We start from the raw sequence: 12,435 nt of genomic DNA on the forward strand, positions 1-12,435 counted from the left end.
GAACAGTAGGCTTAGCACCTAAACATCTGGATATAAAGTGATATACAAGTAACTGTGGTGAGCCCTGCCATATAAAACTAATATATCGCCAACTTAACCAGAGCAAGAGAGAGTACTGCCAGTAATGCAGAAGGAAAGGAAACTGCTCTGCAGCTCCATCCTGTGATGCTGTAGGTCCAAGATTCAAATGCTTTTGCCAAAGTATCCTGACCTTCTGTTTGCTCATGCCCCCACTCTCTGAACTATAATCTTCAAACTTAATTATTCTGAAGCAAGTGAGCCTCTCATGGGTGGCTGCTTTTGATAGGATATCACCAATTTTCTTTTTATCTGGAATATGAGATATTATTCCAGTCAGGCCTGCATTTCGCTCTGTAAGGATGCTTCCTATCAGCCTCTGCTGCACCAAGACTGTCTCTCACAGCACTGGCTGTGCAGGCACCAGCCACAAGTCATCTGAAAGCCTGGTTCCTCCAATGGTGGGCAAAAGCAGAGACCACCACACCACTGAGGTCATTTTCAGAGAGGTAGATGGTACTGCCTTACAGGCAATTTGAAGAACCATCTGTTTTCTCTGCCAACAAAGGTGACAGATTAGAGACTGCTGTTGCCTTACCCTCTTCTCCATGTACAACAGCTGGAGCAAAGCTGCCTCTTTGCCTTCCTACATCTGCGACTTCTGTGCATTGGACCAAACCAGCAACCTGCCAGTACTTCAGCATAGCATTTGATTTGATTGATTTATTGTGCTATTTAAAATTCACATCCTGTGCCCAAGAAAACACACAAATTTTAACTAAGAAATTAAAAAATTACACTTTTAATAAAATTTGGGCCAAGATCCAAAGTTCCAGAATTCTCCAATAACACAATTGTCCTTCTGTCCTTTCCTGTCCATAGCTCTTTCCCTCCTCCCCATGAGGTATGTCAGGGACAGCACAGATTTGGAGTTTGACAAATTCAGACTCCTTGGAGACCAACAGAGGAAAGCAAACTCTATAGGTAAGAACTAGACATGCCTGTGAGGCTTCACCCCCCAACACTTACAAGAAGGTTGAGCTGAATCCACCTGGCACAGTATCAGAGTGGGAAATCTCCTTCTAAACTATCCCAAGCTCAACCAGATAGGTTAAAATCTGCACTTTAAATCACACTTTTGTTCCCTGTGTAAAGAAACTACGCACCCACAATTATGGATTTAACAAGCTGCAATGTCTAATCACAGGGTTCTCACCTTCACTATATTCTTTACCATCCAAGTGAGGCAGCTTCTTTAAAAAGCATTAATGGTCCTTTCAAAGTTTCTGTTAATTTCAGAGAGTGACTCTCCCTTTTTCTCATATCACCATGCTACCTGCCCCTCTCCAGTCTGCAATACAAGGATGCAACTTTAATTAGAACATTATTTTGTCTGATAGGAAAAATCACAGTGAGAAAAGATGGTATTTGTTTTTGTGGGTTTCTCTGAAACAGTGCTTTCACAGCTACCCTCCTTTGATCTGGATATAATGAAAAACATTATCATACTCTTTGCTTGCTCACGTCCTCATTAATACCTCAACTGGCAAGGTAATTTCTCAGCCAAACGTGACTTAGTAGGGGGTAAAGCTGGTGTAAGACAGTATGATCTAATGCAAGCCATCAGAAATTGCAGTAACTCAGCTCAGTCAATTTGTCCCAGAAAAGTATTGAGTCAAATCCTGTAATCAGGGACAAATAGCATAATATTCTTGGCTGATAACAGGACACACCTATGGACTATTTAGCCTTTGACTATGCCCATTTGGTCATGGTCAATGTTATTTGCATTTTAATCACTTCATGCTATACATGACCTGCCATGCTGAAGTTCCATTGTCCTAGTGTGTGATTCACAGGCTTTCGTGAACATTTTCAATACTTATGTCTTCTTTGGAGATACAAGGCTGAGGACAACTGAATAAACTTCCATGTGGAATACAACAGGAAAGGGTTCAAATCCCATCTGCAAGTCCATAGAAGAGCTTCAGCTATGTCCACATGGGCCCAGTGCAGAAACCTCTGAAGTTATGCAGACTTTGACTGGTAACTTCAGAAAGTGTGTGCTCTTGCTGAAGGAATAGCTGTGTTAGGTGCAGACCTGCAATACTTTCCAGATCTATTAACTCCCATTTCAGCATCAGAGCCTTTTCACAGGGCAGACTTGTTCTTAATCCCTCTGAGCTTTGAATTCCCATCTATAATGTGAAATTTGTGATTTTGTGCCTCACAGGAGCCCTGTGAGGATTAATGCTGGGGAGGGGCTCTGATCATTTGGCAACAGAAAGTATTCTTGACAGAGTTTAGACTGAATGCTGATACTATAAATCTGTGGATCAACTCTGACCTGATTTCTGCCACTGAATTTCCTGGCTTGCAAAACGGTTTGGGTGCTGGGGTTTTTGTTTTGGTTTGGTTTATCGTTGTTTGGTTGGTTTGGTTGGTTTGTAGTGTTTGGGTTTTTTTCACAGGTAACACTATCTGCAGAGACTTACTCTCTTCTGGGTTCAGTGGCAGTCTAGATCTGGACAGGATTGAAGGTGCCCAAGGGTGAGAGTGATATTTTCCAAGCAGCACAGGTTTTGAGAGTTTTACTACTGTGCTCTGGAGCTTTCTGCCAAGCAGGCAGGAAAAAGCCTACGTTAAGCCAGGAATCTGCATGAAACTTACTGTCTGACAGACTAATCTATCATACACTAGAGACCTTCAATAAACACAGGGTTCCAAACCTGCTGGTTGAGGGTCCTAGAGTATATTTACAATTTGCCATATTTCTGCACGCTACAACTTGAAGCAACTCCTTGGGGACATCAGTCACTCCATTCAGTCTTCAGTTTCTAAGCCTGAATGATCCAGAGTTGTTTTAACGCTTGTACAGGCAGGAGCAATGATAGCCAAGAAGAAGGGCTCCCTGGTTGCTGTGGTCCCCCTAAAATAACCCTTGAAAGTTCATACACACCTTCCCTGCTCCCCAGACTAACTGTATCTCCTTTCTCACACCTATCTACTTAGCATTAACAGGCACATTCAGTCCAGCTCTAAATCAAGTACGAAAATCATGCTGTTAAAGCATCCAGCCTTGCATCGCCAGCAGCTTAGCAGCTTTACATTTATTGCAGAGAAGTCTGACAGTCTAGAATGACATATAATTTACTTGCCAATTTTGAGTCCCTTGATGCAGCCTTTGCTCACTACCCTCTACCTCCAGGCTCTTCTTGGTAATGGCTATTTGTGACAAGGTTTCCCGAGCCACAGCTCCCCATGCAACAGCCATGTCAGACCATCCCTTCCCATCTCCTGATGGAGCTGACAGCCCTCTTGGTAGGCAGAACTATGAAGACTTCTGGCCATGAAGCTTTCTGGAGGGTTTTCTACAGTAACACCTCCACTCCCTGCGAATGGCCGACTCTCATAGCCATGCGTCTCACATTCGCAACCCCAGCAGGCTGCTGCCCTGAGCTGACACCCCTGCAGTTTTCTTCTGGGAAAAGTCAAATGCTTCCTTTAGGGCTTCTCAGCCACTCTCTGTGCAGCCATTTGTTTGGGTACCATCCTCCTGTTGTCCAAGCTGTTTCCCTTCAGCTTGCTGTCGTGCCAGATTGTCACACAGTGTCTCAACCATCCTCCTTTAAACCTTTTATGTTCTCCTCACCAGGGAGCTCTTGTGAAGCATGCTTTTTGGCTTGACTCCAAGCAGGGTCTTTCATGTCATAATTTCTTTACTGGCTCCCATCTCTGCCCAGCCAGTAACAAGCTAGTCTGGAGGAGTAAGGCTTCTCAAGGAGGTGCTACACTATGCACTTCCTCCACAAAACCCACTCTCCCCAGGGACTGGGCACACTGCCTACAGCACAGGTGAGAGAGCAGAGCACTGCTCCTCCAGCACCCAAATGAAATCACCATTGCAATCATATTTGCTAGCTTCTCTTTTTTTTTTTTCTTCTCAGTAATAATGAAGTCTAGAATGTTGTTTTCCCTCCCATTGAAATAAGCTCAAATAGCAATCACATGAGCTCAAGAGCTGAAAAAAAAGCAGCAAATATTGCAAAACAATCACTCATTCACAGAAGAAAAACAGTACATTAAAATACTAATGTTACATTTAAAACAAAACCAAAACATGCAAACTATGAGTCAAAAAGAAGGTTATGAATTTTTGCAATATGTGGGTTTGTACTTAATGAAATGTGTCTCATAACATGGGTAGTGTGAGATTTACAATGTTCCAAACTATTCATATCCTTACTTGCAAGTGTTTGGATTTTACAAATGATGTGACAAGTAAATACGTTGCTTGGAAACCATGGTGGGCTTTTGAAATTAATTCCTTTGTTTCTAGGATTTTGACTTGGCAGGTGTTTGGTGCAGTGGAGTTATCAAACTCCTCTGGTTTGGACTCAGACAGCACCAGTCATTCGGAGAGGGCTCTCAGATAAGGATAAAGCTTGAGAATCTGAGGTTTGTGTTATTCCAGCTCCCTGGCTGCATGGCATGCCCTCAATACCTCTCACAGCTTCAGTCACGCTGTGTCCAATTCCTGAAACCAAAAACCCCTGTGAGCCCCAGAATCTTCTTTTCTTCTAGGAAGCATTTACTGTGAAGCTTTGAAACACAGGATAAACTAAGCCAAAGAGATGCTGTAGTGAGGTCATACTGCTTTTAAATAGAGACAGAAAGAACTAGGCTGAAATAATTTATAATGCTATCATCTAAGAGAATGATGTTAACCAGGAAATTGAGAAGTGGGAGTACTTATAAACTCCACCCTGATCCTAAACTCCTTCCACAACCCCAGAATAGATAGCATTACTACTAATATGATCTACAGTAGCACATTTGAACATGGTTAACATTTAAATTTAGGTTTCATAAATTACACCCTATAGAGATGGATAGAGACAGCTCCTATCTCTTTTGAGGTATTGTTTCATTTGCAAATTCAAGCAGATGGTGCACGAGCAACTAATGACTCAAAAAATCACCCCCTAAAAATAGTCCAGAACAAGGTGTGGATTTATCTTAGAAGGGGGGAACAGAAAAGGCTTTACTTCCCCTTCCCATTTCTCTGGCACAGTTTCAGGAGCTCATCATGCCTAGAGCTGTGCTGCACTAAGAACTGCATCCACAGCCCTATGTTCATGAACTTCTCCCTGTCACATCACCCAGGGTGGAAATTAGATGGTGAAGAGGGAAAGGGCTCAGCACTCCTGACTTCCTCCACACCAAGCCTGTATCCCACCTGCTCTGGGAAAATAACTCTTCATTAACTCTACCAAGAATTGCTCATCACAGCTGTGTGTCACCATCAAACCTTTCAGTCTTGCAGTCAGGTGGGTAGAGCTTCATGAAAACTGACTTTTCCAAGCAAATTCTATAAAGATGTGCTAGTGCTTCCTCCTGAGGCACTATATTGCTATATATTGTACTTCCAGTGGGAAGGCAAATTTGCTGTTATGCCCCTGTTTATGAGGATTTTGTGGGCTCGTGCCTAACCACACTCGTATGAACTCTTGCAGAGACAGAGGACGTGTTGCTGGGGTTTGAGCGGGAGTGAAGCGTGTCGGCATTAGCAGCATCTGCATGGGGGGAACCTGCTGTGCAGCTGAATTATGTAAACCATAAATTCCTCAGAGCAACGTGCCTGTGTTTGTGCAATGCCTGGTGGAAGGCACTGTTCATAGCCATCCCCAAAGCACTGCTCTTCTGAAGTAATAAATATTAATAATTGCTGGTTAAGGATTCCAGCACAGGTGAAGCCACGCTTTGGAAAGTAAAGTGTTTCTGTATGAAAAGCAGGAGGGCCTATGGCAATTTGAACAGCTAGAAGAAGGTAGGAGTTATTATTTACTGCACAAATATACACACAGAAAGCATATATTAAATACCACTTCAGCCGTCTCTATGAAGCAAAAAACTCTCCCTCTGCTACACATCTTGTTCCTATCATAAGTTCTTCCAGCTCTCCTCCTCACCTTCCTGTCCTCTAAAGCTGAATAACCTGGGAAGAAAGCAGTCTCTTCCTCCATTTTCATTAACAGTAGAGACTGCTACCACAATGTTATCTGATTCTAAATGTTATACTTAAACTGATTTGTTGGACCATGCTTAGTCTTTTCTGTTTGGGTTGTCTTATCTGTTTATTATATTATAAAAAATAGTTGCTCTTGGGTCTCATGATTCAACCACTCCTGACGTGTATTATTTCACTGCACCATAGCTCTTTTCCCTGCTGCAAATTCAGCTCTAAATTTCTTAGAGCTTCCCTAGCCTCATCTTGTGTGTTTCCACCCTCATGTTACAGCATCCTGAATAAAAATAAGGTTTAAAAATAAAGGAAAATATGTGCTAATTATACACAATAAGCCACAACAACAGAGTTGCACCAAAATGCATTAGGTGAGGATTTGGCTGCATCAGCAAGGTGAAGAGAGCAGGTTGTGGAGTGAATTCTAAAAGAGAATAAAACAATACTTTGCATTGCCTCTGCAACTTATGCAATAGTATATAGATGAACCTGGGTACACAGGGAGAGTCTGGCCATGGCAAACAAACCACAAAGTCAAATACTCTGCTGGAAGAGGGATGATAGGGTTGTTTAGCCTGGAGAAGAGGAGGCTCAGGGGAGACCTCATTGCTCTCTACAACTACCTGAAGGGTGGTTGTAGCCAGGAAGAGGTTGGTCTCTTCTCCCAGGCAACCAGCACCAGAACAAGAGGACACAGTCTCAAGCTGCACCAGGGGAAGTTTAGGCTCGAGGTGAGCAGAAAGTTCTTCACTGAGAGAGTCATTCGCCATTGGAATGTGCTGCCCAGGGAGGTGGTAGAGTCACCATCCCTGGAGGAGTTCAAGAGGGGACTGGATGTGGCACTTGGTGCCATGGTCTAGTCATGAGGTCTTGGGTGATAGGTTGGACTTGATGATCTTTGAGGTCTCTTCCAACATTGGTGATACTGTGATACTGTGATGATGCAGAATGATTTACTGTAACTCTTCTAACACTCATGATATTGAGGGAGATGCCAGCATTCTGCTTCATTAACCAGTCATTTTGATTGCTTTTGGGGTTTTTGGTTGGTTGGTTTGGTTTGGTTTTGTGTTCCGGTTTTGGGGGTAGTTTTGTGGGTTTGGTGGTTTTATTTATTTGTGTGGGTTGTTCGTTGTTGTTTTAATCTAGTCATTTTCTCTTCTTTACAAATATAGTAGGAGTCTAAATCCCTCTATATGGATTATAGCTTTCTTATTCAGGGGGAGACTGGCCACATAAGCTGGAAGCACACTCTCCTCTGAAGACACAACCTGAAGGGAAAGAGCCTGAATGGCAAACCTGGACTAATTAAAATATAATCTGTACCTTGCTCCCACAATGAGCTGGTTCCTGTTGGCATCCAGTGCAAGCTGTGAAAAGTCATGCACACCTGGATAGGTGAAATTCGACACCCAGGGCTTCAGATCTGCAAAGAAAATGAGAAAACAAAAAACAATAAAGCATCTCTAGAAGCAGTGAGTTCACCCAGACATCCACTAAATGGGTTTCATGCCGAGTTATCTGTCAAGGGAAGGCTAATTAATAATCTATTTAAAGGGATTCTATTTATTCTGATTCTCTGCAGAACGTGCAAAAGCCCGCACACAAACGCAGGGCTGTCTCAGCAGCTATTTTCACATCTGAGATGGGAGTGTCAGCCTTGGTTTCAGAGGCAACAGCAGCTTGATTTTGCTCATGTTAAAAATGGGGAACCAGCTTCAGTCCCAAGGTTATGGTGGAAAGGGACTCGATTGCCTGCCAAAAGACCATCATAGTCTTGCTTTCTCTGCTGCCCTCCAGAAAGAGAAGGTGGGGTCAACTAATTGAAAACAAAGTTAGAGTAGAAGTGACCTGCACTGAAGACCTGGATGCTCCCATGACAAGTTTTACCTTCTCTTTCAGGTTTTAGGTTCTCTTCTAAGTTTTACTTCACCTAACATCTGGAATCCCTATCAGTTATATCCTTCTTTAATTTTGATGGGGAGCATAGGGTAGTCATCACAGCATGTTTGTGGCTAAGAGATTGCACAAACTTGAGACTGGCTCTATCAGGTAGCTTGGATTTGCCAATCTAGGCAATTGTCCAAAGTGCAATCACACAGGTTAAATGCAAAGCAGTAGACTTGGCTATGCTATGCTCACCGTGGAGACAAAACACTCCCAGAAGCTATATATATTAACACATTAGCTGAAAGATCTAGGGCAGATAGTCCTGATGAAATAACAAATACACCTGTTTAGAGAAAAAGCTGAATAACTCTCAGGCCTGATGATAGGGTATTCACAAAATCCTAGCTCTCAATACAGTTACCAACTTTGACCTTGTATGTATCACATATCACAGAATTTCAGCCTCAGCTTGCACCTTTACTGCACAAAAAAAAGCAGGGATAGATTCATACATATGTGTCAGAAGGTCATCAGGTTTATAATGAGGACTTCTCTTGAGAATTTACTTCTGGCTACTTTCCAGCTACTAACTGTTCTGGCTGTTAAATACATGGAGAATACCAGGTATCAGAGGGAGAAAGGAACAAATGAGACCAAATCAATATATCTGCAATCCTTCTGTGACCTGTTGACAAGTATGCCTGCCTCATTCAGGGACTGGGTATCGAAGGTTCAGGAGGTTCAACACAAAAGGTGGTTACTTCTGGCCTCATGCCAACAAGATACCAATACCCACACCAATGACCTCATGACTCAGAACAATAATGATGCAGTTCAGATTAGTTCAAAAGAGCTTTGGGAAAATATGTTCCATTGTAATTTTATAACCCCAATGACAAATTGAGAAGTCTCACCGAAGGCAGTCAAGTTTGAATGTTTTGTTGTAGGCCTTAGTTCTCCTTTCCACAGCAGTAAAACAACAATGATGATGAGGAATCTTATTAAGGCCTTGGGTGTCTTGGCACGCTTTGCAGGATTACAGATGTGCAAGGGTTTAAAGTTTTGACATAGTCATATTTGTTGAGCAGTTTTGAGTCCCTTCTCCCAGCAGAGACAAACAAAAGATAATCAAGCCCTTCAGTTATCAAAACATTAAGAAAACACTTATAATGGTTGGACTCAATGATCTTGAAGGATTGTTTCAACCTAAATGATGTGACAACTCTATAAAAGTCTCTACACTCCACTTGTCCTCTAAAGTAGACTCTTGTCATGGAGCTTTTGCCTCTGCCTTGTTTGCCACCACACCCCATAGCAGCTCCTAATCCCATTCACCATGGAGCTGGGCACCATCAAGCCTGGTACCCTGCTCCCCCTAACTGGATGCTTCCAGGGCCTCTCCAACAATGACACCTCCTTCCTCACAACCTAAAACCCCTGTTGTCAGCAGCAGGAGGCTTCCAGCTCTTCTCAGCATTCCTGTCACACTGCGTAATCACACACAACACATGTACCTCCTCTGCTCTTCAATGAAAAGGCATGAGTTAAGGAATAACTCAGCCCATCTAACCTTCAAGCATCTCCACCTCCTACACTCCCCTGGGACCCTTAATGATGTACTAGCACCAAGGAGGCACTGCAGCTTCACCTCTGGCATTCTCCTAACTAACGGGCGTCTGTCTTCTGTTCCTGTAGCTCTTTAGCTGCAGAGACATTTCTGAGCCAAGCAGCAGAACCAGCAACAATAACACCTTTCAGGCAGGTTAGCCTGCTGACATGTGCTACAGATCTGGCATTTCTGTTGGCTGATGGGGGTGGGATTAGGGGATTGCTATATAATGATGACACCTTTTAAGGATCCTACTTTTAGTCCATAATTTTTCTTGTCATTTTACCTTCTCTCCCACCAACTCTTTCCTACCAACTAACCCACTATTACATTGCAGTAGCAGGATGAACATTTCTTCATCTGCTACTCTAAGCAAGAGCTCCTCACTTCAGAGAGGTACACTCATCAGTTCTTCCTTTTAATGACAAGATCTGATAAATTACAGGTGAAAATAATTTTAAAAGAATTAAAGGCAGTAGGTGGCTTGAATCTTTCTATGTTGGCTGAAAAGTCTATCTAGCCCAAGAAATAACAGGCAATGTCTTGATTTCTATTACTACTGCAGGTGGTACAACTTATAAAGAAACCCTTCCTGGTTATTAAATTAAAGGCTGCAAGGCATGCATCCTCATAGTAAAATTAAGCCTTTATAGGCATGTAGTTGGAGATTATTAAGCCCAGCATGGTCCCAGATAAGACTATCTGAATGTCAACTGTCAGAATTAATGCCAAATGTCACATTTTCCTTCCCAACCTTCTTTTTTGCCTCTTAAGAAGGAAGGGATAAAGTAGAATGGAAATCCAACCATGAGTTAGAACATGGGTCTCTTTTCATTCTACACATTCAATCCTATTGCTCAGACCACAGGCATCCCTGAGGACAGTTCCAGCCTCTCATTCTGAAACTAACTTTGCAAGGTAAGTGCTGCTCTGGGTCTATCCCATGCTAGCTGAAGTTTACACACATGGACCCAATGAACTCCAGTGTTTGCTCGTATTTGACCTTTCTGAGTAGGCTGATTTTTCCAGTGCTGACTCTTTAATTTGGCTGGAAACCTTCAGTGCTGGGGCATGTTTACATTTGCAAAAGTATCTATTTAAAAACAGTATGAAAAATTAAAACCCAAGGTCCTGGCTTTGCATGTCGGCAGCAGGAGCCGGAAAGCTAGGAACCACATGGCTTAGGGGCAAAATGTTCATCAAGGCTTCCTTTGTGTTTCTCATCTGTAATCATTTCCAGGGGGTTAAAGATCCATGCTCTCACTTCCTCCACATGAGGACCAACGAACAAAAGTTTAATAGTTTCCAACACCATCCATCGCCAGACATCTGATTTAGAACCTCTAAAGCTCTGGAAGTCCCTCCACAGCTCAAGGTGGTTCAGGTATCCAGCTGCAAAGAAGACAGAGCTCCACAGGAAATGTAAGTCTGCAGACACAGCTGGGCTCAGGCTATTATGCAGGCATAAGACAAGGTGAAAAGAGGCCCTCTGCCATTTCAGAGGGTGGTCCCTGCAGCCTGACAGTGTACTGCTCTGCACCAGCTTCCTGAGAGTACTGGACTGGGACAAGGATTAGTCAGCTGCACAAAGGACAGCGTGCCAAATTGCAGGAGCTGGGTTTAAGGGCCTGATCCAGAGACTCTTCAAATCATTGGCCATTTTCCACTGAGCTTGATGGGTTTTGGATCAGCTTCTAAAGATGTGGTAAACCTGGTAATACTTGAGCCTTCATCTCAAAACCAGCTGCTCCCCACCTCACCCTTACACTGTGTTTTTTGGAGGAAAGAATTATGTAAACACTGACTTAGACTTCCCTGTTTGAAGGACAGCATTTCCTGCTTCATCTCACTTGAAACCCACTGTAGCTCTCACCTCCAGCAGGCTGTAACAGCTTTGTCCATCCAGCACACATCACACAAGAGCAGGGAGGTTAAATGTCCATGCCTTTTGAAATTGCAAAGCCATTGCTGGGTGCACAGAGGACAGCTAACTGCTGTGTTATTTAAGAACATCTCTTCCAGAAAAAGAATCAGCACAGATTTCCTAGTCTGGAGCAAAAAAAAACTTAAACTAATTAGGAGCGTGGATTCTTTGTGCAAAGTAAGGGTACACCCACGTATACAGACTTAACCATGCTCCTATCGAACCATGCTGCTATCCTGGGATTGCACAGAAAAGCTTCCAAAATATCATTAAAAATCTGTAAGGGAAGAAGACAGGGAAGTTGAAGCAGAAGATTCAGAGGGACCCCATTCTTGAAGAGATAACCTGAACCAGCCGCATTACATGAAGTCCCTGCAAAAGAAGCTGATTCGATAGTAAAGGTTTGTGCAATGGAGAACACATACAGCACTTGTGGCCCACCAAACTCCACAGGAATAAATAAATATCTGTTCTAAAGATATTCAGCCCTACTTTTGTGCAGTGTCAACTTCACCACACACTGAGTGCTTCCCTTATTCCCTCAGTATGGTCTCTTATAAGTCATCTTAACTCAGCTTACTATTTCATGGCATGCTTAATTACTGTGTGTGAGTATTTCAGCACTTCTGGGAAGGCCCAGGTAACAGCCATAACTTTTGTAACTGTACAATCTTCTCCCCTTTTGTTTTGCTCCAGCCCTGGCACAGAGCAAACCATATTTAGTGACTGGCAGATACTCCAGTTTGCAAGTAGTCAACCACTTAGATCTTTCCAGACCACCCACTAGCCTGAAGTACTCTCACTGTTGGATCCCAACCATGACCAACAAAGGCAAATCACTTGTAACATAAGGTAAGGTTGCAGGCTGTTTCTTGATATAGACTGATGAAATGCTCTTTTCAGAATCAGCTCTACTATCTCAGACTGTCTCTGTTTGGAGGTATATAAAAGACATGTACACATGGTGCT

The 12,435-nt window shown here is 43.0% G+C and overlaps 1 protein-coding gene across 1 annotated transcript in view; it reads right to left on the bottom strand.

Moving 5' to 3' along the window:
• The window catches only part of SEMA5B (semaphorin 5B), a 286,627-nt gene that overhangs the window by 117,473 nt on the left and 156,719 nt on the right, over positions 1-12,435 (bottom strand). The window contains exon 4 of the mRNA XM_054176331.1: positions 7,370-7,469. Within this exon, the coding sequence (XP_054032306.1) occupies positions 7,370-7,469 (100 nt within the window). The remainder of the gene's footprint in view (positions 1-7,369; positions 7,470-12,435) is intronic.

This window comes from Dryobates pubescens, chromosome 2, assembly GCF_014839835.1.
Source record: "Dryobates pubescens isolate bDryPub1 chromosome 2, bDryPub1.pri, whole genome shotgun sequence".
Taxonomy (NCBI): Eukaryota; Metazoa; Chordata; class Aves; order Piciformes; family Picidae; genus Dryobates; species Dryobates pubescens.